The sequence below is a fragment of the Ambystoma mexicanum genome, chromosome 2p (genome assembly GCF_040938575.1).
Source record: "Ambystoma mexicanum isolate Mex_15411 chromosome 2p, UKY_AmexF1_1, whole genome shotgun sequence".
In the NCBI taxonomy this organism is placed as follows: domain Eukaryota; kingdom Metazoa; phylum Chordata; class Amphibia; order Caudata; family Ambystomatidae; genus Ambystoma; species Ambystoma mexicanum.
The window spans coordinates 189,258,363-189,284,850 of record NC_090923.1 but is presented as its reverse complement, the minus strand read 5'-3'; the positions used below and the strand labels follow the sequence as shown (position 1 = coordinate 189,284,850).

Genomic DNA, 26,488 nt, shown 5'->3' with positions numbered 1-26,488 from the left:
TGGGATTTCTGGGAGAATGTTATCATCGCGCTGGCTTTTGGACTTCATAGATCCGGGAAGCCTGTTCTATTACCCAATCCAGGGTCCTTTGATCATGGAAGTCCCTAACCAGTTGTGTCATGATATATTTAGGGAGGGCATGAAAATAAGTATTGATAAACTCCCTACTATTTGTGCGCACCTGTCTAGAGCTCTGAGCAAATTCCTGCTTCAGTTCCTGCAAGAACTCTCTAGGTGCCTGATCCTCTCTGCACTATAGGTTGTAGGCCGCTTTGCGGGCCTTCTGAGGGTTCCTGCGCACAAAGAACTGTTTCAAGATGCCCGCCTTGTAGGTAGACCATCTTGAATGATTTTGATCCTCCAGCCCAGCAAAGAAGCTGGAGTATTCCAGGGAGAATGTCCACTTGACAAACTCCATGGAATTATGGTCATTTTTTTATGCCAAATAATATCATCTGGTCATACAGCTCCAGATGCTCCCAGATGCTCCCTTTGTAACCTGTGTTTCTGCCAGTGTAACTCCCCGATCTTCTTATCATAGGGGTCCTCCTGGTCAGATATATTCGCCAAGATATTTTTAAACCTCAATAACGATGCCCGTCCATCAATATCTGATAGGGACTGGCCTTCCGGCTCAGTCATACAAGGCCTAATTGAGTCCAGCTGCCTCATGTTTCCCTGTTCTAGTAAACCGATAGCCATAACATTTACAGAACCTTGCACATATAACATGGTGAGTTGGTTTGAGGCCCCTGGGAAAGAGGACATCCCACCGTGGTTAGGGGTTGCCCTTCCATACCCTAGCTGTTCGGGGTTTCTCAAGACCTGATTGAATCTAGCCATTTCCTTCTCCAATTATTTTGCTTTACCTTTCTCAGCTCCTATCTCTTCGTGGTAGATAGAGGCCTAAGCTTTGAGCTCAGCTACCAGGGCTTGAGTAGCTTCTATGACCTTGCTCTGTGCCACTACTTTGTCATGGAATCGCTTGTTTTCCTTCTTTGAATCTTGTATTATCTGAAAATACTCAGACCTCGTCTTTTGCAGGAGACAAATCTTATGTGTTGCTGTGCTGCCGACTCCTCCTTTAGCTGCTGAATGAGGTCTCCTAATTTTAACTCAGAAGTCTGGCTCTGTAGCACTTTCTCCTCCACCTGCCTTATCTCTCTCATTGCTTGATCTTTCACAGAGGCTACACTCTCCTGGCATCTTGTTTCCACGATCATCATGTGGAAGTACATATATGCAGTGAGCTGGACCATTTTAGTTTGCTCATCTCCAGTAGTCTGCGTCATGTAAAAATATATCGGGGCCTGATGTAACAGGCCACTATCCTGCCACACATTCATATTTATAGGGGTCACCTGTTGCATCATTCTAGATTGCCAGGCTTCATGTTCCTGTTCTGCCCATTCCCCTTTAATGAACAATTTGGATAAAAGTTGCTTCCTAGCCATGTTAATTTCTACGATGCTCATTGTAAAATGTGTTCTGCACCTGACAGATTCCCTATGCCAGGGCAAAATCTGCATAGTTTGTATTCAAAATCTTTTATTTATTTAGACACACAGCCCTGACACCTAGGGTACAGGTTTGGCTGGCACCTTCACAACGTAACCAGCTTTCTCTCCACATAATGTAACAATACCTTCAATGGGCTAGTCTGCTGTGCAACACTGTCACTGGTGAAAACACTTCCTCAATCTCGGACTACGAGCCCCCACTTTGTCACAGTTTATTACACGGCACGCGCAAGCCAGAGAAAGCTTTCTCTTACAATAAATGTGGCGCACAATAAAACGCTTTTTATTTTTTAGTATACTGTGGGGTCTTTTTGAGTAGGCCTCCAACCCGTCTTGTACCCAACCTCCACAAACACCCTGTGTCACAATGGACTAGGAACCAGTTTGGTGTGAATCAATAAGATATTTATTATTTAAAGGAAATCAACCAATTGCAACAGCCACCAATGTTGTGTCAACACAAAATGTAATCAGGTCTACAAGACAACCAGGTTAAGATATAGTGTCACAGTTACTTCCTTTTTATTTTTAAATGACAGAACAGAAAAAGAACAATTTAGCACACAATGATAGCACCAGCGTTAAGCATTGACCCTGCAACATTCAACGCCCCACGCATCAATCGGACTGGATTCCTTTGAATGGAAGGCAGTGGCAGGGAGTAAGAATACAGGGGGGGGGCACGGGTTTTGGTGCCCACAGAAACAATTTTTTAAAAAATATATTTTTCACAACTGCTGTGGGAAAGAGATGGAAAACAGGGAATTTGCTGTTTATGTGTAGAACTACAGGCAGAGCTTTTAGGGAATACTAATCAGCACACAAGGAGAAAATCTATTTTTAGAATATACAACACACAGGCAATGGAAAGGGAATGCAAATGAAAAATTGTTTTGACCACACAATAGGGAATGAGAAACAGAAGCAGAAGCAGAAAAAATGTTTTTGGGAAGATAAGCTTAATTTCAAGGGAAAAGAAAATGCAAATGGAATTAGTTTTTTTTACTGAGGCTGCAAATGACAGATAGCCCCCTGGAAAAAGGGTTAGCTCAGAAAAAGGAAAAATCGGTTTTGGTTCAGGATATCAGGGCCCAATTTAAACACCGGGACACATTTGTTTCTCAGATCACAATGGGATTAATTCTTTTGGTAACACTTTATAACTATAACAATTAACAAAAACACTGCGAAAAAGATTGCTGGTTTCGAATTCCACCAGTCCTGATCCTGTGAAATTCAATGGGGGAATTAACTGATTGACTTACAAAAATACTAAGGATTTACACAGACAAATGAGGGGGGTTTTCAATGGGGATATGCTAACCTACACAGGCAAACAAGAGATTCTTCTATGGGGAGATGACTGAACTACACTGGCAATTCGGGTTTTCAATGGGGAATTTTCAATGGGAGAAATATTGGATGCAGTGCTACAAGAATGACGGCCATATGCAATTTAGGGCTGGGGTTATTGCTACTTACATAGCAAGTCTTTGTTTTACGTTCAGGAAAGCTAGCTGCATCTCAGGACACTCTGGAAAGATAGGGCAGGGGTGTAGTCACTCCACGCTTAAAGGTTTCTCTCCGTCCTCCTTTTTCTGTCTCCCCTGTTTTTGTGTGTCCTCTGTCCTAGTGCAGTCCCCCTTATATAGCAGAAATGACAACCAATTTTACAATCTACGGGAAGTACCCTGCAATATTGGTCCCTCTCTCCCCCCCTCTCACTCTCCCTTCTCCTTTCTGCTTCCCCCCCCCCCTCCCGCAGTCAGGATTGGTTGAGGGGTTTGGAGAAACATCTGTCTTTTCCCATTTGTCATCATCCTTTGTTCTCCTTTCAACTTTTTGGCAAAAACGAGTTATGTATCACAACTTCATAATTGCACTAGAAACTGCCATAATAAACATATTTTCGGTTTTAGCTGATCATGAGGAATTAGATAAGCCGACCGCCAAATACGTACGATGTAGCATGGCCACGAGTCACATTTTTGTAATTTCCATAAAATACACAACACTTATGAAGATGTAAGTTATTTAGCATATCCCTAATTTCTTTTTCCACCTTTTTACCAACTCTCACATTTGGAACAGGTTCAGATCAACCAGAAACCTAGTCTAACTGGCCATTACAGTTCCCAGAGACACAGGTAGATGCATTTTATATCCCCAAAACTGCCTGGACATTACATCCAAAATGGTATAAAAATGAAATCAATCCACAGTATGGATGCTGCGCAAATTGCCTAAATGAAAATAGTATTTTAAATTGCGAGTGTTTCTATTCAGTAAATGGGAGGGCTGCTTCATCCAGCATCGCCATCTGTCCCCCTGGGCCAGCCTGTGACCAGAGGTTTTCATGAGACTCTTTGAAGTTAGTGTGGGCTCTTTGAAGTGGGTGCAACAAGGATTCACACCATTTAGTCATGCTCCAGACAAGGATGGCTTTCTCTTGAAGTCCCTGCTTTCCTAGTCAGCAGGTCTGGAGGATACTGAATTTTGACGCCTTTAGCAGCAGCATATTTTATTGCAGTGTTATTGGATGTGAGATGTGACATTCAGGCCGAAGGGGCTTTCATTTTTGAAGTTTTGCCCTCAGCCAGAACAGTGTCTCTTCAAATGTCACTGGAGTTTTGTGGGTGAAACAGAATATACATTGCTTTGGTCAACCCAGACATTAGGTTTTGCTTTCCTGACATTTTTCTGTGAGCAGTGTTATTTTGTCCCATTTTGGCTTTTTAAAGCAGTTTATTTGCAAACACGTGTGGGCCATTTTTGCTTTCAATGTTTAAAAATACGGTTTTCCAGGTCACAGGATTCTTTGATTCCTCCTTTTGTGAATTGAACTGCTGCTTGTCCATTGATAATGACTTGTAGGTCCCTTTCCACATGGCTCTTTAACTTTACATGAACAACAAAAGCAAAAGCCAGGCCGTTTTTGTTGCAGTGTTTAAATGCCTGCAATTCATGTGAAATGGTCTTCTGTTTGGGGCCTTTAAATGCAACCCACAACGGCACTCTCATACGTCAGATACAGGAAGAAGTGTACACAACAACACACCAATGCAAAGAACTCCACAAAAGGAGGTTTGTGAGCAGACGCGGACAGGTTTTCGCCCACCCAGATCTTTCCGCACCCAAGGCCCTGCCCGGCCATGACCCAACGGTGCAATGGGTGTGGGAGAAAAGGACACTTTTAGGCAGTCTGCAGGGAGGGGAGACAATTTCCCCCGGGACGTCAGCGACCTGGCGATAGCTCTACAGACCCAAATCACAATCACTACCATGGAGACATCCACAATCCTACCCACAATAACCATGGAGGATGATTAGAGCTATGGAACAAGGGTCCGACTACGGAGAGATGTTCGGCGACGACCAACTACCAACCGCCGATTTTTACCAGGATCAATATGCCTACCCAGGCGACCCATATGCCTACCCAGGTGACCCATAGGTCTACTATGATGACTACGCCCAGGGACAAGACCCTGACTTTCTATACCAAGTCATCAGACTGATGCAAAGAGACTGAGTGCAGCAAAGCCCCAGAAATATCGGGACAGATGGGAAAAATGAATTACCGGTTCCTGATAGATACCGGGGCTACGGTCAACATCATGGAGGAGCAGGAATTCCGGTTGACAGGAAACGCAGATGACACGACACCGTCCAGAGCGGGAATATTTCAGCGCGGAGCCAACACACCACTGCCGTCCCTAGGCCAGTTCAGAAGGACACTCTCATACAAAGGGAAGAGGACGACACCAACATCCACGTATTCAGGACCCCGGTCAGCGGTAAATGCCTGCTCAGCTGCCGCACCGCAAACAAACTAGGCCTGATTGACGTCCACTTCCAAGACAGAGACGTGATCCAATGCAGTATGGAACGGGGCAGACACCAGCTCATCTGCCAGATGTCAGGGATCCCAATTCAAAACGAGACGGTAAAGGCCATGTTCCCTGAACTGTTCCAGGGCCTGGGAAAGCTAAAAAGACACCATCAGGCTACACATCAATAAAAACATCAAACCGGTCCCACAACATCCCAGAAGAGTAGGGTTCCACCTGCAGTAAGCAGTATTGCAAAAGCTTTAACACCTTCTACCGAATTATATCATCAAGCAAGTGAAAAGCCCAACGCCATGGATCCCACCCCTCGTGGTAGTACCCAAAGACGGTAACGATATTCGGCTGTGTATGGAAATGCAGGTTTGCCAACACCGCCATCGAGAGAGCGAGAGTTAGCCGGACCTAAAATGGAAGACATGATTGTACAGCTGAACCGCAAATCCAGAAGAATCGCAACCTTTGCTACCCGTGAGGGCCCATTTCATTATAAACGTTTAAACTTTGGAATCTCCTCCTCCAGAGAGGATTTTCAGGAGAACATTAGACATCTGCTACTCCCAGTCAAATCAGCATTTAAATATTCAGACATCTCAGTGTTTGGCACATCCCAAGAAGAACATGACCCAGCCCTCCTGGAAGTATGTAAGATACTACGGTTCTATGGCCATATTTTATCAGGCAAAGGCATGCAACCCGTCCCGGAAAAGGTCCAGACCATCAGTGGACTACAGGAGCCCACAAACGTGGGAGAGGTCAGATAATTCCTAGGCATGGCGGGAAACTGCACCCGGTGCATACCGAGGTACACAATCCCCACCAAACCACTACAGAGACTGCTACGGAAGGCAACACCATTCCAGTGAACGACAGAATTCTAGAGGGCATTGAACACCATCAAATACAAGCTCATGAACGCAACGCACTTTGCCTATTTTAACCTGGTGTGGCACACCGAAAATAGTGGTTGATACAAGCCCGATTGTCCTGGGAGCCATCCTGGTGCAACGTGAAGAACCGGCAGCACTGGCCAGCTATGTTGTGGCATATGCAAGCAGATCCTTGTCCCGACAGAGAGCGCATACTCGCAGGCGGGGAAGGCTGCAGTATGGGCCTGCAAATACTTCCATCATTTTGTGATCGGCAAGAGATTCGCCCTTGTGACTGACCATCTGGCCCTCCTATCCCTGTTCGGGAACCTGAGGACCAAAATGCCACCGAGGATCGAGAGGTGGGGCATCAGCCTCCAGGAGTAGGTCAGTGTAATCACGCACAGGCCTGGAGGAGCCAGCAACTCTGCCGACTACATATCGCAACACCCATACCCTATGTTTCAGTCGCCGCAGAAGGGGGACGCAGACTACCTTTGTAATGTCACAGAAAAGGCCATGCACCTGGCCCTAACCATGGAAGACCAGGCCCAAGCGACAGAGGACGATCCTTCCATCAAATGGGCCAAGGAATTGATACTATCCAACAAGTGGAAAGATTACAAAAAAATCCCTATACCAGAATGACGGAGTGAACAGGAGGGAACTGGAGTGGCTGGCGAAAGTCAGCAGGAAACTAGCCGTCTCAGAGCAAGGGATATTGCTTAGGGGGAGTTGCATTGCGATTCCATTGTCCTTGAGGAGGGGGCTGGTGAAAACCAGACACAAGAGACACCAGGCAATAGAGGCGACCAAAAGACTGTTGAGGCAAACAGCCTGGTTCTCGCTCATGGACGTCAATGTACATCCAGAAACAATCTGCCACTTCTTGTACAATCCACCAGAATCCCAGACAACGTGTGGCAAGGAGTTGCGATGGACTTTTATGGCCCTTTGGAGTCCGGTGACCACCGGTTGGTCATCATAGATGAATTCTCGAGATTCCCCAATCGTGAAACAGAAGTCATCCACGGCATTCGGCCAAGTAGCAGGAATTGTCGATGAGGTTTTCAGCGAGTGGGGGGATTCCCAAGACAGTGAAAACGGACAATGGACCGTCATTTAACAGTCAAGACTTCCACAGACTGGCCAGGCACCCGAGGTTCACGCACCAGAGAATAAACCTGCTATGGCCTCAGGCGAACGGCATGCCGGAAAGGTTTATGTCATCCATCAAGAGAGTTCTCCAAAAGGTAAAAATTCAAGGGATACCAACACAACAGGGCGTGTGCCGCATGCTTTGCGACTATCAAAACACACTGCACTCTGTGACGGGGGGCCACCCGGTGACTTGATGAGAGTGTACTATGCCAGGACACGGATCCCCAAAGGGACAAAAAACCTTGAGTGCAGCCAGAAGAGAGAGTGCTCTTAGAAGCAGAGTGAGAAAGAGAGATGCCCAAAGATGCAGCCAAAGCTAGAACAGACTGGGTTCGAAAGGCGCAGATGGAAGTTTGAGGAAGGGGATGAGGTAATCGTGAAACAACGGGTGCAGCGGAAGACAGACGCCAGATATGATATTCCCCTCAAAGTGACAGGAGTAAAAGGAACAATGGTCACGACCGCTTACCCACAGAAAGGGGTCACCAGGAACACATCCTTCTTCAAGCACTGCATACCAGACCAAGATCAGGATGCGGCTAACGACCAGGACCAATGGCAGAGAGGACCACAGATGGGAGAAGATGTCAGCACACAGGAGCCGCCCCCGCCAGCCGAGAGAGGAGCAGAAGCTGACCCAGATCTCCATCAGAGACGGGCTATCAAAAAGCTGTGCCGGCTGATTGAAGAAATGTGAGATGGACGTAAGGAAATTTGTGAGGGGCACTGTGATGGATGAGAAAGAGGAGGGACCTCAAGGGAGGAAGAAGCAGGCTGTTAAGTTAAAGTATCGAGACAGCACTCTGTGTCGTCCTTGAACCTGAGGCCAACTTTCAACAGCGCACAGATCATTGGGTCCCAGACCTGCACCAGGTTAGCCGCCCAGACCGATTATCCCAAAGATCTTTAACTTCCGCAATAGGGATTTTTATCCTCAAGGCAACCAGAGAAAAGGGCTCACTGCAATTCCAATCTGCCTCCCTTCAGATTTTTCCAGACTTTAGTCCTGCTGTGCAATCATCTAGGAAAACCTCCACCGACATAAAGAAGTACCTATGCAATGCCATTCCCTGCCAAGCTTAAAATCATTTATACAAATAAGTCACAGATTTTCACCTCCTCGCGAGAAGCCATATACTTCGGAGTCCAACATAACTGACGTCTGGCGGGCGTCGTCGATTTCTGATTTGATTCAATAATCCTGTCCAGGCCTGCTTGGTCGGATTCTGCTTGGGATTCTTCCGAATATTGAACTGATGCAACGGATGCACCCCCACGAAGCCACATGGTGACTTTTTGTTTGGTTTGAGAGTTGTTTTTGTGTACTCTGTTATATTTTCAATTTTTGGAGTTTTTGAGGTTCTTCGGTAGCAGGTTGGGTTAGCTTGCGAGGGAGGGGGGTTAAAGTTAAAAGTGCCATTCAACTTTTTCAGTACTGTCTCATTGTCTTGTTCGGCTACAGGTATGACAATGTTTCTCTACTCATTTATCTTTTGGAACACGATAGTCAAAATAGATACCGATATGCTTCCTGTGCTGTGCAGTGAGGAGGTCCACTACAATTAAATATATCACATGTAATGTATGTGGGCTCAATAAGCCCATTAAAACTCGTAAAGTAAGGGGCGCTGTTGAGGTGCCAAACAAGATGGCCGTCGGAGTGGGGAGCTCCTGCCAAACTAAATCCTTTTTTGCAATAAATCCAGTTATACCCTTTGTTGCAACAACCTTTTAATATCAGTGGACAGGTGTATGTTTGCTGACCCTGAGGGCTGAATCCTGTACCAAACCGGCTACCGAGCTCAGAGCATTGAGCTCCTGAAGTTGCTACGTGGCATAAGACTGTTGGGAAGGAGGGCAGTGAGGAGTTCTTCCCGCGCCGGGCTGCATCCCTGCTGCATCGAACTAAGGTGCTGCCCAAAGCAAGCAGGTGCTCCGTAGGCATCGACACCGTGGTTCTGGTGTGTTTGCCTGTTGGGCTCCTGGACACAGTGGTGGTCTCCCAGCATGCCACCAGCTGGAGTTGTGAATTGCAGAGGCGTGGCGCAACCTTTGTGTAATTGCGAGCTGGCCCGGCACACTGCCCCGCTCTGTTGGAAGGGTGTGAGGAGGTGTGGCCCCTGGGATCATGAGTCCAGAGTCCGGGCTTTGAACTGACTGGAGGCTAGTGTTCCGCACCGCAGCGGCGACTCTGGGAAGCTCTGGATCAGCCTGCCCACCCGGGGTGAGGAGTGGTGTGGGTGTAGCTTGCCTGTTGGCCTGATCTGAGGCTGCGGCCTCCACCCGGGTGCCGTGCCCGGCCACCAACAGACCGGCCGAAGTTAGCCCGCCTACAGACCTCCACGGTATCTTGGATTAGCTCCTCACCCGTGCGGGGGCTGGGGTGACTGCTGTGGGGCCCGCCATCCAACACGCAGTGGACCTTTCCCGACGAGGACATTTCCCGGGCCTGCACCTCGTGACCTCCGTGGTGTGCAGCAGTGATCCCGACGGCCTTGCTGGGACAGTGACTAATAAGACATCTCTGCTCCTGGCACTGAAGCCTGTACAGACTTCTGGAGGGTGGCACTTACTTGACAGTGTAGCCGTAGCAGTATCACGGGAGTGCCCTACGTTGCAGAGCTGACTGAGCACCGAATATCCTGTGTCTGAAGGCACCATTTATGAGCTTGTAGTGTGCTCTTGAGGTGCACGGTTGTCGGTGCTGGGAGGGACATTGCTCAGGCTGCTCTTTCAGGCTCTGTGAAGCTGTGGTACCAACGGATCCTAAGATACTTGCCTGGCCCAACTAGGTGGAGCCTCTTGGGGCACTTGGCTGAAATTGTCATCATATTACTCTACTGCTTTGCTTATGCAGAACATCCTTGCTGAGGTTGCCTTGCCTGTCTGTGTGCCCGAGATACATATACCCGCAGACAATTGACTGTGATCTTACCCTCTGATTGTTGCCTGAATCCTGCCTCTTGAGCCTGATCCGTTGGCCCTCCTCTGCGCCTTTCACCTGCTGGGTTGCTGCCCATACCGGAGCCAGGACCTGCTTGACATTCGCTTGGCGCTCCACTGAGACTGTATTGACTTTCTGGTTCTCCCCCTCTTGAACCCAGAGTGCTGCTGCCCCCAGGTGTGGCTTGCGCCTGTTTGTGGCATTGCTCGGGCCTGTGCAGACTGGTGTGAGGCTCCCAGCCCTCGCCCCTACACCTCCGACCTGGTGATAACACCCCTGAGCCATGACCAAGGGAGCCGCATCCAAGAAGAAGGGCCCTCTGGACACTTATACCAAGACCCCTGCTAAATCCCCTGTCCATGTGCTCGACCCTCCGACGGATGATCAGTCCTCCCACCCCCACAACATCGAGGGAAGACCACCTGCTGGCGACTGTACAAAATGGCTTTCTCGTCGTAAATGTCAGCTGGATGACATTGTCTCCACCATGGGCTCCCTAAAGTCCAAATTAGAAAAGGAAGGAACTCGCATCACTGAGGTTGAATCCAGAGTTGGGGAAACGGAAGATCAAATCGCAAAGCATGGGCGTGACATAGCACATCTCCAACAAGAATTCAACAGAGTCCGTAATAAATGCGACAACCTTGAATCGCGGTCGCGCCGCAATAACATTAGAATTGTCGGGATTCCCGAGGCGGCCTGCAAAGGCCCGATGGAGCAATTTACGGAAAAAATGTACTCAAGTCCCTATTTGACCCCTCCGGATTCTCGCAACACTTCCTAGTTGAAAGGGCGCACAGGGTCCTTGCCCCGGTTCCTAAACCGGGTGCTCCTCCCCGAACCACTGTGGTTAGACTCAAACTATCGGTTGGCCCACAAGCATGGCACACTGCGCTTTGAATCCTCTGACATTCATATCTATCCAGATTTTGCGACAGCAATGCTTTCCTGACGGAAATCATTCGATCCTGTCAAGAAGCTGTTGAGGATGCGCCAGGTGCAGTATGCTCTGCTGTACCCTGCCAAACTCTGTTTACAACATGAGGGTAGGGCCCATTTTTTGAAGATCCTGTGTCGTATATTGAAGCCAACATTCCTGTCCCGCTGCCACAAAGGGATCGTGACGTCAGAGGTGGCTACCCCGTCACATGCGGATGGCCCAAACATAATGGATAATGATTGATGTCGCTGGGCCATACTACCCCCTCCGTGTACTTAGCTTGGGTGTAACCTTACCTGGCACGAGACCTGTACTAAGGTTGTTGGCCGCACTTATGTGTTCTTAGACGGCCTCACAGCGCACCCCATGCCTATCAAGTTTTTTTCTAATTGGGTATACATCGTCAAGTTGTGGGAGATGATGTGGGTGGTGGGAGGTATAGGGGAAGTTGGTTTCCATCTCTTTGTGCAATCTGGATGTTCTGGTTGCGTGGTTTTAACGGGCTGTTTCTGCCCGATGTTAAGTTTGTTCAATTACATTTTGAAAACAAGTGAAAGCCTCTCCAATAGCAACATTCATAACTCATTTCTGCTAAAAGCCCGTCATCTATTGTACTCGTACCGCACTGGCCATGAAAAACGTGAATGCTAACCGTACTCTCATGTTTTGGAATGTACATGGCCTCAACCACCCTATTAAAGCCCGGAAGGTGTCCGCATATATAAACCGTTGCTCACCCAAAATTGTTATGCTTCAGGAGAAACATGCTCTTAGGCCCACCAATTAAAAAGTTGCCAAAACCTGGGGCACTCAATGTTAGTATACCAGACACGCGGGGTAGTCACTCTGATACACCGCTCCATACAATTTCAAAAATAAAGACGCAACATACACCCTTTGGGAAGGTATGTGTTGGTGTGGGGCTTGTTGTTTGGGGTCAAAGTTGCGCTTGTTAACACATATGGCCCTAATGTTAATGACCCTCAATTCTACTCTGAAATCCTTGACCTCCTGATTAGTGATCCACTTCCACACATCATTTGGGGGGTGGGGGGGGATTTCAACCTTATCCTCGATTGCACACTGGATCGCTCAAGGAACATACAGGGGGAGCTTACTGCAGCAGGCCGTATGGGGGCAAGTGTTATGACTCATCTAGGACTGATTGACCCCTGGCGCATTCGTAACCCGTCCAGGCGCGAGTATACACGGTGCACGATGGACATTCTAGAATTGATTTATGGTTAATTCCTGCCTTGCTCATGCCGCGGGTCATCGACTCCGCAATTTACCCACGAACCCTATCTGATCATTCCCCATCACATTGATGCTTGAGTGGTCTTACAATGTGCAATTGCGCCCCCTCTGGGGCATGCCCCAAGGATGCTTATCGGACGCGGTACTGTCGGAAAGTTTGCACACTGAGTCGGCAGAATTTTTCCAAAGGAACACATCCTCAGTTCCCCAGGCTGGTACAGTGTGGGAGAGCTATACGGTATGGGTCAGTGGTGAGATAATCTCCATGGCCTCCGGGATGCTGCGAGAGACCAGAAAGAAGCTCGCGGAGGTCGAGGTAGATTTAAAGAACTTGGAGGATGAATATGCACGTACGCGTGATCGGGCAGTACTTGGCTGCATTAAGGGTAATCTCCTGAAGTTCCAAGAGCTGGCGGACCAAGAGGTCCGTTTGCTGTATCGCCCGATACAGGCCAGAAGGTATGGTGAGGCAGATTGGCTCGGGCGGTTCATGGGGACATGAGCTTGTATCAACACATCTCAGGGATTCAGGGGGCGTCTGGCGATATCCTTAGCTCCCCTGAGGCTATAAATACAGAATTGAGTTCTATAACTCGCTCTATTCCAACTCGGACCAGTGCTCCCCAGCGGGACTGAACACTACCTTGAATCTATTCCACTCCCCAAACTCAAGGAAGATGCATGTCAGGCATTAAACCTCCCCCTAACCACTGAGTCTATCAAATCTCTTCCCTCTGGGAAGGCCCCCGGCTTCGACGGCCTCGGGATTGAATTATACAAGGAGCGAACCTCGGTTCTAGCCCTCCAACTTCACAGCACGAGAGGAATCATTGCAACGCCGAATTCTCCCCCCTCTATGTCGGAAGCACTGATCACAGTGCTACTGAAACTTAACAGACCCCCCCGAAAATATGGGCTCCTACCATCCGCTAGCTTTGATTAACTCCGACTAAGGTCCTAGCTAAATTATTAGCAGCAAGGCTGCTCCCACACATGCCAGAGCTGGTCCACCCAGACCAGTCTGGATTCATCCCCGGACGTGCAACAGCATATAACCTGCGCAGGCTCTTTGGTGTACTTTCACAACTCGACCCAGACTTGCTGGTGGTGGCCACCTCATTAGATGCCGAAAAGGCGTTTGATTCCGTATCTTGACAATTTCTGTTCTCCGTTCTCAGACTTATGGGCCTGGGTGTGTTTTTTTTCCAATGTGTAAAGTCGCTTTACTCCTCACCGAGGGCGAGGGTCAGGAACGGATCCACAATATTCCATTTATTTATGCTTGCCAGGGGCACGCGACAAGGGTTCCCCTTACCCGCACTGCTTTTCACTCTCTCCATAGAACCTCTTGCCTGTATCATGCGTTCCAGACACCTACATCGCGGTCTTCGCATGACTGGCCCCACTCATATAAATTTCTTTATATGTGGACGACTCACTTCTATTTATCAGAAACCCGTCAGTCAACCTTCCCCCAATACTAGAAGTGCGTAAATTCACTATATTTTCTGGGTACTGCATAAATGAAGACAAGTCGGAACTATTCCCATTAAACAAAGCAACGGTCCCGCCGGCGAATCTTCTGGGTTTCAGATGGGCACAGGATAGGATGAAATATGTTGTGTTATGTTTATTGGGTTTATATAGCGCTTTAATCCAAAGCGCTTTACAGTATAACAAGGTACAATAAAGAAAGAAGCATATATACAAATATATCTGGGAATCATTGTCTCACGGCAGCACCAAACATTATTTCTCGAGAATCATTGGAATATATACTTACCCTCACTGACGAACTGAATTCATGGGCCAGACTGCCGCTATAGCTGTATGGCCGACCCTCCCAACTGAAAATGGTGGTGGTGCCCAAGTTACTCTACTATTTTGTTAATATACCCCTACAGCCTGGAAGGAAATATTTTGATAAAATTAAATCAATGGCAATAGGCTTTTGTTGGGGGCCGGATACACCTCGCATGAAGTGGAAGACTATGGCTAAGCCTTATGAACAAGGCGGACTACAGACGCCTGATTCTGAACTGTACTACGAGGTAGCCCAGGCGCACTTCGCCAGCCATTGGTATGCTCCGTACACCCACCCATTACATATGAGACTAGAAAGATATAGCGATTCCCCCACTTGTCTACGCACCATTGTTCTTGCTAACAAGCATCTAGACACCTGTAGGTTTGACCCGGTCTGCACCACTGTCAATGCCTGGTCGAGAGTATTCAAGAGATTGCAGTTCCCCGAGTCATATGCAGGATCCATCCCCCTATGGCGGTGCCCTGGATTCCCCCCCCACATACGATAGAAATATTAGGGATAGATGAGATCCTGAGGGTGTAATGACTCTGAGGGACCTCTTCCCAGAGGGCACTTACATAACCTTACCAAACTTAGATGAAAAACTTGGGGGAGGCCCCACCCGAACACTGCAATACTACAGAATCAGAGCTGCAATCAGATCAAAGTGGTCATCATTCCCCAAAGAACCTATTGTATGCCAGACCCTGGAATTGGTAGTGACCACGGGATACAGTCGAGGGCTAATCTCCACACTATATAAGAAATGCCAAGACACGCAGGAGCTGCCTGGCACTGCCAGACTGAACTGGGAGAAACATTTAGGTACCCCACTTGATTATACTTGGTGTTCACGCTGGTGTAGATTCACGAAGGATGCTTTGTTAAATGCTAGGCACTGACTCATCCAATTCAACTTGCTCAATATCTACATTACACCCCTGAGAAGGTCTCTAAATGTGCCCCCTCGGTTACACCCAACTGTTCCAAATGTGGCGCTGATGTTGCAGACACGCATCATATGTTCTGGTCCTGCCCCCATGTTGTTCGGTTGTGGGAGGAAGTGGCTGTAATTCTCAATGTCTGCACCAATGTCCCTCCAATGCTGACATTCCCCAAATATTTATTTGGAGGCATCAAGAAGATTTTAATTAAAAAGAGATGACTATTCAACCTAGGTTGTCTGATAGTAAAAAAATGTATTCTGCTCAAGTGGAAGTCAGGGTCTGCACCAAGGAGTGATATGTGGTTGAGAGAAATGACTCATGTGAGTGACTGAAGAAACATATTTCATTGATTACACCGACTAGCAAACCCAAAAACATATGGGGACCATTTCAAGCGTCTTTGCAGAGTCAATTGTCCAACACTTATTAACCGTATTCGATCTATCTTACAAATGCACATAGCATTTCACCAACAATATTTCTGTAACTATGACAAAATGGCAGAATGATGCTCAGATATGTTTTGACTTATTAAATTGGATGTCTTTCACTGTTCAATAAATAAAGTTAAACAAAAACTCGTAAAGTATTCTTAAAGGATATGGTTATCATGTTCTACTACTACAGGAAACACATCTCAAACAGCACACATGCAAAAATAATAGTCATGGTGTGAACGGAGCTGGCATGTCAGTTATTCTACTTATGCTAGGGGGTGCTGATTTTAATGCACAAAATGGTGGAGTTTACGCTCATGGAAGTTGTAACGGGCCCGGAAGGGAGATAAGTTATGGTGGTGGGGTGTGTGGGTGGAATTGCTATGGTTATCCTAAATGTTTACGTCCGAAACGTGGAGGTTCCTAGATTTTTTTAGGGGCTGTTCAACAAATGCATGATGTATGTTGATCATGAGGTCCTCGTGGGGATTACAATGTTATACTTTGTGATAGACTGGACCGCTCCACTCAACTTGGTGGAGGTCACCCCCACTCGAGGAAGACCAGCAGTGAGGCATGCCTCAATTTGGATGGGATTGTTTATTTGTAGAGCGCTTATACACAAGTGAAGTGCTTTAAAGCGGGAAGGAACACAAGGAGATTGTCATCATTCCTAGCCCTTGAAGATTCTGAATGATCTGAACAGAAGAAACTACCATACTAGGACAGGGAATTTCTACTAGTATAAGTGTGTGACAAAGAGTGGGGGAGATGTGGGAGGGGGAGAGAGGAAAGAAGGCAAAAAGGTTGGTCCTTCATATGTCTATGCATGCAGGCGCAGCCAGCTAGGGAGGGGGGGGATAGAGGAGGACATGACAGACAAACATGTTAAGCCTAGTACATTCAGGTCGTGCAAGTGCGCACACAGAAATGTGAGGGAGGGGGACAAGTGCACCCAGTACAGTAGGGTCCAGGGTTAAGTGCAGAGTGGGAGACCACTCTCATGGAAGCCTGGAGGAAAGTGCAAGAGTAGCGTGGACATCTGGTGCGCTCAGCATCCAGATTCGAGTGATTATACATTCTACTCCACAGCCCATGACTCTTACACGCAAATTGATATTTGGTTGGGTTCCATTAGCATTTTAAATAGGACGTCAAATGCAATATATATATATATATCCGTGGCCTGGTATTGTTAGAGGTCAGGACACAACATGATACCCCTGGGTGGCCACATGGAGGTTTAAGCCTGAATTCTTGTTGGACCTAGTTTTCAAAACTGAGGTTCGAGATGAAATTGTGCATTCTTTTTATACCAACCAGTCATCGGTGGATGAATATGCTATAATTTGGGAGGCATTTAAAGCATACATACGGGAGATTTGTGCTTCTAAGGAATCTGGAATTCTAAGGCCGATTCACAGAGAATTAAATAAATGTGAGGGACGCTTCAAGTCATTATATGATATGCAGGCTGTCACCCATACACTTGCTACTATATTGGATATTCACAACTGCCATGCCGAGTTTCGCACTCTAGTAGAGCGGGAATATAAACTGTATGCTCACAGGCCAAAGGGTAAACATTACACTGAATCCGATAGGCCTGGTAAGATTGTTAGCCCACTTGATCAAATGAGAAAGGGGCATCACAGAGATAGCTTCTCTAGTGGACTCAGCTGGTATTTGCAGATGTAGGGCTGAGGATATCAACTCAGTCTTTCTACAATATTACACATCATTGTACGTGTCCAAGCTTAATGAATCCACATCCCAATTGAACGCTTATCTAGACGAGGCTATGTTGATATGACTGAGTGACGAACAAAGGGTGCCTTTAAATGCCAGCATATCCATATATGAAATTACCGCCGCAATCAAGGAGCTGCAGTCAGGAATGACCCCGGGCCCAGATGGCCTGACATCCAAATTCTATAAACAGTATGTTGATGTTTTGGCTCAGAACTGCTGGAGTTATCCGAGGCGGCGCTAAAACGAGGTGAACTCCCCCCCCCCTCCTCACAAGTAATGAGGCTAGAATTATAGTATTGCCAAAGCCCAATAAGAACCCTCAGGATCCCAAGTCCTATCAACATTTGTTGATGTTGAACCTGCACAAAAACATTGTTGCAAAGATCCTGGCCCAAAGGATTCTCCTCTCCTTCCGACCAGGATTATACATCAGTCGGGCTTTGTGCATGACCGTGCTATCTCCCATAACCTCATGAAGCTGTTTAGCATAATGGGGGTGGTTGACCCCACAATTCCTGCATTTGCTGCCTTTTTAGATGCTGAAGAGGCTTTTTATTAGCTTGAATGTCTGTTCATGACGGAAGTACTGGATAGAATAAGGTGGGCTCATACTATATACGGTTGGTAGGATATATACTAATGGAATTACATCAGAGCGGTTCTCACTTTCCTGGGGAATATGGCAGGGGTGTCCCCGTTCCCCGATATTATTTGCGTTACCTGTGCAGCCCGTTGCCGATATACTGCGGGCACATCATGCCGATAAGGGCTATTCGATCAAAACATATTAACATTGTTGTATGCGGATAATTTGATTATATTTATTAAAAATACTGAGTGGAATTTGCAGCCGGTTGTAGAGGAAATAGTTCAGTTTTGCCGGTTTTCTGGCCTGCATATTAATTGGAGTCAGAACTTTTTTCATTGACAGAGGTGGTCAAAGCAGATGGTTCTGTGAACATTTGCGGTGGTGTCCTCAGAAGGTTTGATATTTAGGAATAAACATAGCACGCTCTGCTACACAATTAAACGCATTGAGCTATGATGCGCTGCTTTGTGAAATTCCACATAAGGTTAAGTGGGGGTTAACACAACCCCTCTGCTTTATGCTAGGATTTTACTTATTAAAATGGTGATACTTCCTAAGTGCATTTATTTGTTTGCTGACATACCCATTCACCTCACTGCTATGTTTTTTGGGGCAATACGGTTCGTCTAGTTCATCTGGGTCTTGAAATCTCCCTGCATAAAGTGGGACACGTTGACCTTGGCATACAACCAAGACGGACTGAACCTACCAAACATGGAATTATATGCCTTGGTCTGCGTGATGCATCATACAGTGTGTATTGGTATCAAACCCCGCCGCCCCCTCGCCGCAACGACAGCACAACTAATCAAAATAGAAAAAATGCTGGGCCTACCATCAACTTTACAGAAAACACTAATTTCTGAAGCTGCATGCCACCGCTCCACACTAGATCCGGTGGACAATACGAAATGGGCATCCCAGGTGCTAAATAAGAAAAAAAACACTTTATCCCCCCCTATACTCTGCTCACTTTTCTGGACAGTAATAATGAATACGCATTCACCAAGGATAAAGGGCATAGGATGAATTGCATATGGCAGGGATTGCCCAATTTGATGTGTAAGGAAGGCATTGTATCAAACCGTAAGATTGATCACCTGTGTCTCAGCGTGTTTATTGAACTTCAATTGGGTTTGAAAAACACCCATCTAAACCTAAATCTAAAGATGGGAGCAAGCTACGACCATCAAATAATAAGAACGCAGTCCTAGTGGCTTCTGTCAAAATAAAAGGGCCTATATTAATAAACCTATTGTCAATCCTTACATCAAAATACAAATAGTATGGGCAACAATGTTGTGCAAAAAGAATTGATATATGGCAGGACATTCACGCCGTTGGCTTCCCTTCCACATGTTTTCAGCACGGGACAAGGCGGCACACAAGCTCAGCAGAGTTTCTGGCTTCTCTAACATGAGGGTGCAGTTCAAAACTTCCATATCATGGCATTCTCTGCGAAAGTCTCTTTGCCATTCAAAGTCTCTTTTCCAGAGGGCCTGATGCAATATGACGAACAACAAAGTCCCTTTCTCCTTAGGCTTTCACACCTACAAATTCTCAGGTGATTTTCTGTACATCCCGGGGCCCCCTCCGTCGGGCTCAGTCCCACTTTAACACAAAGCTTTCAATTGATCTCCCTCTGCCGGGCTCGGATCAACCTTATCAAATGTGCCACAAATAATCTTTTCCGTATCAACATCGAAGACTTTCAATTTTGGACAGGGTTTTGCTTGACCCGCCGAGCACCACTTCGATTCACAATTCTATAGCAATCTTTCACTTTCAACTGGATACCCTTCAGTGGTGCCGGACCACTCTGTGTCAAAGGTATTGTATCCTTGTTTCAAAGTTAAATCACTCATCAGCAGTTCAACTTTACTCCCGTCTTTTATCACATGTATTTCAAACAATGTTCGTATCAGCGCTCTTCATACAGCACTCGCCGCTTGCAACCTTGGCTTCAACACAGACCAGTCTTATATCAGTCCCCCCAACTCACCCGCTGTGTTGATTTCACTGACGCTGCTTTGTTCTTGGAGCCAATGACAGTACCACGGTGGCTGAGAATTCTCCCAGCCTTGATTCTTGACGCGGGATGGTCCTGGCCATCTCCGACACACAATGCAGGATTATTCAGCCCATTTTCCTGGTCTTACGCTTTCCAATCTCGAGGGCTCATGAAAGCAACGGTTCCTTGTCGAAAAGTTCAAAAGGAACTACCCTCCTTGCAATCCCCTTCTGTTCGCTATCTTTCTCCTCTTGTTAAACTGCCCTCTAGGAACTGCCGTTTCCTCGGGTGCTTTGCCTCGCTCAGAGTGTGCTCTCGTCCTCTGCCTTTTATCCATGTGGGGAAGTGTAATGGAAGTCGGTGTCAGTTATGTTCAGTAATTGCCTGATCCTGCATGACCATTGCATTGGGACACGTCAGGCATACAGCTCGGGTGTCAGTCTGTTTTCTCTCATAGCAGGCTGTCCGTGACAAAGTGTTAGTTTTGAAAAGAGGAGGGGGGTTGGAGTTGCTAAATATCCTACAGGGTAGGATGGGGTAAAAGTTTTACAAGGAAGGGGATACCGCATCTCACCATGCGGTGTCCCACTCCCACTCCTTGAAGACCCCTCATCCAGGTGAACCTCCCGCACTGATCCACCCCCAGGAACTGGATCCAAAAGCGATGGCCGTGTCCTGCCCACCTGGATGACAGATCCTCAGGGACTAGTGGGTGAGACACCTTCTGGTTTGTCACAGATGGGAAGTTTATTACCTCAGAGAATCTCCAAGAACTACTGTCCCCATCCCTTTCAAAAGCCCTCCTAAACAGTTGAATGAAAGTGGAGCTAGAGGCAAGGTACCTGTGCATGCCTGATGAACCTAGGGTCAGTCCCCTTCATAATGATATAATGTCAACCCCCACAGCCAATATGTTTATCTCAATGTTATATAAATTGACTTTACCCTCTTTACCGATTGCTACCTCGGTGGGTAAATCTAGATGGGAGCTTGAACTGGGAACCCCTATTGAGGATAAACACTGGGAAAACATAAGTTGGCAGTCCCAATATATTTCCCTGAATTACAAGCATCGGGCACTGCAGTACTGCTTCGTGCACCAGGCATATTACATCCCATTTAAAGTTAAGGAGTTTGAGCCCACAGCGACTGGAGCATGTGCTAAATATAAGCAGATGGGGCCGACTTGGTCGTGCCCGAAAATTGCTGAATTCTGGAGCGAGATTGCTGGGACGGTGGTCACGATCACAGGCAATGAAATTATAGAATCCCCTGATAGGTATGCTGGGCCTCCCCCATTGCCTCCTGAAAACATTGAGTAGATATCTGGCTCTGGCATTGCTTTATGCTAGAAAGTATATTGCTTGGAAATGGAAGGATAAGAGCACACCATCCATGGTTGCATGAGCTGATTAAAGCAAAAGAGGATATCTATCGTGAAATAGTGCGTCCAGCAGCCAGACCCAGAGATATTTGGAGCTACCTCAGAAGCTATTTGATGAACAGGGCGGCGGAGGGGCAAGAGGTCAAACTAGCTGCTTGCATTACTGAGTGAAATGTTAGTATCTTTGTGTTAAAACACTGGTTAATTATAGCACGCTGTCTAGTTGACAATATATGCTGGTTCCCATGCAAATGATTATCTTGACTGGCTATGCTATTGTAATTTCTGTCTATGCTCTATGTATAATGAGACTCCAATACTCTGCCACTGTGTGGCTTTCTTCTGGTTTTCTAATGGAACTGTGAATAAAAACAGTTTTTAAAAAACATGCTAACTCTGGTTTAATGTGTTTTGGGGTTTTGATAGACATGTAGTAATATCTTACCGGTCAAAACTACTATTGAAAGGCATAATGGAGAAAGGTTGGTAATGTATTCAGCTAGAATGTTTAAACAGTATTGCGTTACTTGCCCAAGTCCAATATTTATAGCACTTATATACCCAAGAACATTGATAAAATACTTACAGTTATGTGAACACTGAGGAATAATCATGGCAATGTTGTAGTAATCAAAGCAAATCCCACACCGTAAAAGATCGTCTATGACCTGCAAAGCAAGCAATTCAATTAAATTCCAAGGAAAGGATACTATGTTCTCTTAGTGAATACATACAGCATATAGTTATCGTGCCTATGAGTAATATTCCAATATTTGGCAATTGCACATCTAGAAAAGTCAGACTGATGCACTTTAGATAAGACTGCATATGCACATATGGCTATGCATTAACATTTTATCATTTAACGAAATACAGCAAAATGGTAACCATTTTAAATAGTAACATATTCTCGACATCTGAATTTGATTTTAAAAAAACCTGAATGGTCTTTACATTGTGCCCGCAATGTAGTGTGAGGGGTCAGCAATGCGATGCGGACAAGTGTTTGATGATTGGTCAAACGATACCATTTGATTAAAGAATAAATTAAGTAAAATGCCTCACAATCCCTACTCTGCTGAGGTTTTCCCTGCCTAGCTAAAGGGAAATACAAACACAGAATGCGTGGCCATCACACTCAACAACAAATACTCAAAGAAAATATATGGCATTTCAAATAACATCAACAATATTCAGTTTATTGATAGCCCCTCAATAACCTGGGTGGGTTTCCTTCCCCAGGATTCAAAGTGAATTCTGCTCTAATGTTCAACCAAAGAAAGAAAAAAGGAAGTCCTTTTAGGTTGGATAGTCTCAAATCAGTTCTTGATGGTTCAATATCAAAGTAAAGTTTTGTTAACCAAAGTTTCAACAATAGCAAATCTTTTCTCCTTGATGAAATATGGATTTTCCAATTCGTCAGAACAGCACCAAAGATAATCCCAGCCACTATGCGTTGCCACCACTTTTAGTACTCCAAGAATACTTGCCACAGTTCACAAGAAATGCAAATTCTACCATAGTCAGTTAAATATAGTTAACAGTTAATATGTCATCAGTTACAGGGTTAGGATTCACAATAGGTATATTTGTCAGGATGAGTTCACAGTGCTGCTGCTTCTTCTTCTTCAACAACATTTCTACTCAGGTTTACCATGGGAACAGTCTCCTTTGCCTCATAGTACTCCACCTCGTTTAGGCTACTGAAATGTTGCATCTATTGACAACCGTATATACCACCACAGATTCAGTACTTTGAACTACTACCACAGCTTCTGTAATATGTGATTCAAGACAGGCTTTGACAAGATTCACTTTAAAGTACTTCAACTCGGAGTCCACCAGGGGGCGCATAGGTAATGGCTGCCTAGTGCCAAGCTCCCGCCAGGACCGGGCCTTTAAGGAGGATTGAGGCCCCCCCCCAGACCCACCAGGCGTAATCGCTGTGCGGCCATCCACTGAGATTTCCCCACAAGAAAGAGCAAACCTCCTGGCCCCCGCCAGGGACGCCAAGGGACGAGGAGAGGCCTGCGGACGCGAGGAGCCCGGCTGGGAGGCTGTCCGTGTGCTTCGCTCTCTCACGGGGGACCAGGCAGGGTTGTCCCCTCTCCCCTTTGATATACGTCCTCACGATGGAACCATTAGCCATAGCGATCAGAGCACATGCGGGCATCAGGGGGATTAGTAGAGGCGAAGTGGAATTTAAACTATCCCTGTTTGCGGATGACATCCTTGCCTATGTGGTGAACCCGGCTGCCTCGCTCCCCCCCTTCTGTCCCTGATGTCTACATTTGGCCGCTTCTCCGGACTGAAAATTAATGCAACAAAATCAGTCCTGCTCCCAATGAAAGTAAAAGACCCCGAGCTAGACCCGCTGGACAGACTCGAGGGGATTACAGTGGGAAAGACCTCCATACGATACCTGGGCGTCCTGCTTACTAGGGACCTGACCAAACTAGCCTCCACCAATTACAACCCTATATTGGCAGGGATCACGTCAAACTTGAGGAAATGGGGCAAGATGATCCTGTCCTGGTATGGCAGGATGACGGTGGTTAAGATGAATGTCTTACCAAGACTCCTGTACCTGTTCACAGCGCTCCCCACCATCGTCCCAGAGCAGACCTTTAGGGTCCTACAAAAAACGCAGTCCAAGAATTCATATAGCAGGGGAAAACCCGGAGGACCGGGAGAGCGACCCTGACACTGCCGAGGGAGGAGGGGGGGTTCGGGCTTCCTGATTTTCACCTTTACTTCCGAGCCGCTCAGTTGAGGGTCCTCCTGGACACATGAAAGAAGGGATGGGGACGTACTGGTCATACTTCGAGGATATGGACGCCCACCCCCTGAAGGTTAGGGACCTCCTATGGGCCCCACGCACATCTATCCCAGGAAAGTTAAGAAGTCACCGAGTCCTCTGGGAAACTTGGAAGGAGGGCCCGCAGACAGCCCATCTCACCTCATGGCCGTCTCCGCTGTCCTCCCTTTGGGGTCTCCCACTCAACCTAGGTAAGAGGGGGTTTCGAAACTCCCAGATCTGGTCTGACTTGGGGATGGAATGGGCAGGACAGATGTTTAAGGAGGGAGAATTCCTGGCATACGAGGATCTGAGGGAGGCACTTGGCCAAGGGTCCTTAACCATTTTTGAGTACCTCCGTCTCAAGTGCATATTGTGTGACCAATCATGGGACCAAAATCTGAGGAGGCAGCTGACTCCCTTTGAGAAGTTCCTGGACACAGCAACCTCAAGAAAGGGCGTGGTATCGAACATGTATAAAATTTCGAACACCATTAACCTCCCCGGGAGACGGGGTTTCCGCTCATTTTGGAACAATTTGGCGGGGGAGGTAATCTCGGAAGACGCTTGGTCAAGGATTTTCAAACTCGCCTTCCACGGGAACTTATTTACTGCGGATATGGAGCATAATTTCAAGATATTGCAGGGGTGGCACAGGGACCCAGCGAACCTGTCCAAAATGTTCCCAGGTGTATCACCGATGTGCCCGAGGGGATGTGGCCAGAGGGGATCCAGAAAACACATGTGGTGGCTTTGTCCAAAAGTTCAGGACTTCTGGGGAAGGGTTCGGGCCTGGATAGCGGAGGTGTCGGACGAGCCTCTCCCCCAAGACCCTTTGCCGATGCTGTTGGGCCTTCCCCCGGAGGACATGGAGATATATAGATATCCAAGGATGACGGAAACAATGTTGCGGGCGGGGAGGGTGGCCCTGGCACAGAAGTGGAAGAGCCCGGAACCCCCCTCCAAGGAGGAATGGCTGGGAAAGGTAAAGAATATGTTCCTAATGGATAAACTCACAGCAATGGTGAACAAAAACATGAGTTCCTTCCAGGCAAACTGGTATGGTGTGCAACAGTCTTGGGGATGGGACGTCCACTGATGCGAAACTCTCGCCCATGCCAGGAGGGAGGGGGGAGGGAGGGAATCCGGGGCCAGGCTGGGTCTGCCCTGAGTGCCCACGACCCGGGGAACGGCAACCTTTACCTCAGCCGGCAAAATATGGTCACCTGATACATCACATCATCTCCTGCGTACAAGATATGAAAAGGACGCTCAATGTCTCACATGTCCGAAACTTCAGTAGGCTTGCGGGGGGTGGGTGGGGCACTGTTGGGGAGGGGGTAGAGGGTAGGGGCGGGATAAAGGGTTGAACGGGCTAGCTAATTTCATCATGTGTACTTTTTGTTTTCATTGCCCGGTTTGTTACAATAAGAAAATGCTAATAAAATCAAAGTTTAAAAAAAATAAATAAATTAAAAAATTTAAAAAAAGTACTTCAACTCCTTCAAGTAGGCAAGGCACTCTTCCTCCATCTCTCTTCAAAGGGGCAGCCTCATTGCCTTTCTTGTCCATCTGACACAATAACAACATAGGTTTGCCTTTATGACCCACTTCTCTCTTTCTTTCACAGTTTTTGGCAATATAGGTTGTGCCAACTTCAAATAATCTTTACAAGGAGCACGTTTCCCTTCTCCAACTTGACCTACACTCTCTGCCAACTGTTAGCCCAATTAATTACCCAGAAGCCTCGGTGCCGCTCTTTTGGTTTCAGGTAATGCGTGCATACTTGTATCATAAGCAAGGTTGAACTGTTATTGGGTTCACAGTAGTAGTAGATTACTTTTTGGCTCTGAGAAAGGCTACTTTCAATCTTAGTATGGGGAGACTCTTAGCTCGGGAAATGCTTGCTCTTCTCTTCAAATGCTGATACAATGTTTAACTGATTAACTTCTTATATAAGATATGAATGCCCACGTGAAATAACAAACAGGGTTCAGTCTCTCATTGGAAAGCCCAATTAGGCACACACAAACACTTCTTTATGTAGTTTTGAAAGGTTAAATGTTTAACAATGGCCTTCGCAATATTTACTCTTCATAATGAGAGACACGCGACCAGTTCTTCATAGGGTTTACAGTCTTTTAAGGGTTTAACAATGGTATTTGCATTTCACACGAGTAAATGGGAATTACCCGATAGACGCGCGTTCCGTTAGGCAAAATTGC

General features: G+C 46.8%; 1 protein-coding gene across 3 annotated transcripts in view; it reads right to left on the bottom strand.

Moving 5' to 3' along the window:
• The window catches only part of RAD18 (RAD18 E3 ubiquitin protein ligase), a 1,168,890-nt gene that overhangs the window by 1,112,779 nt on the left and 29,623 nt on the right, over positions 1–26,488 (bottom strand). For all 3 annotated transcript variants that reach the window (XM_069643474.1, XM_069643473.1, XM_069643475.1), the window contains one exon: positions 22,053–22,134. In XM_069643474.1, the coding sequence (XP_069499575.1) occupies positions 22,053–22,080 (28 nt within the window). In that variant the 5' untranslated portion in view covers positions 22,081–22,134. The remainder of the gene's footprint in view (positions 1–22,052; positions 22,135–26,488) is intronic.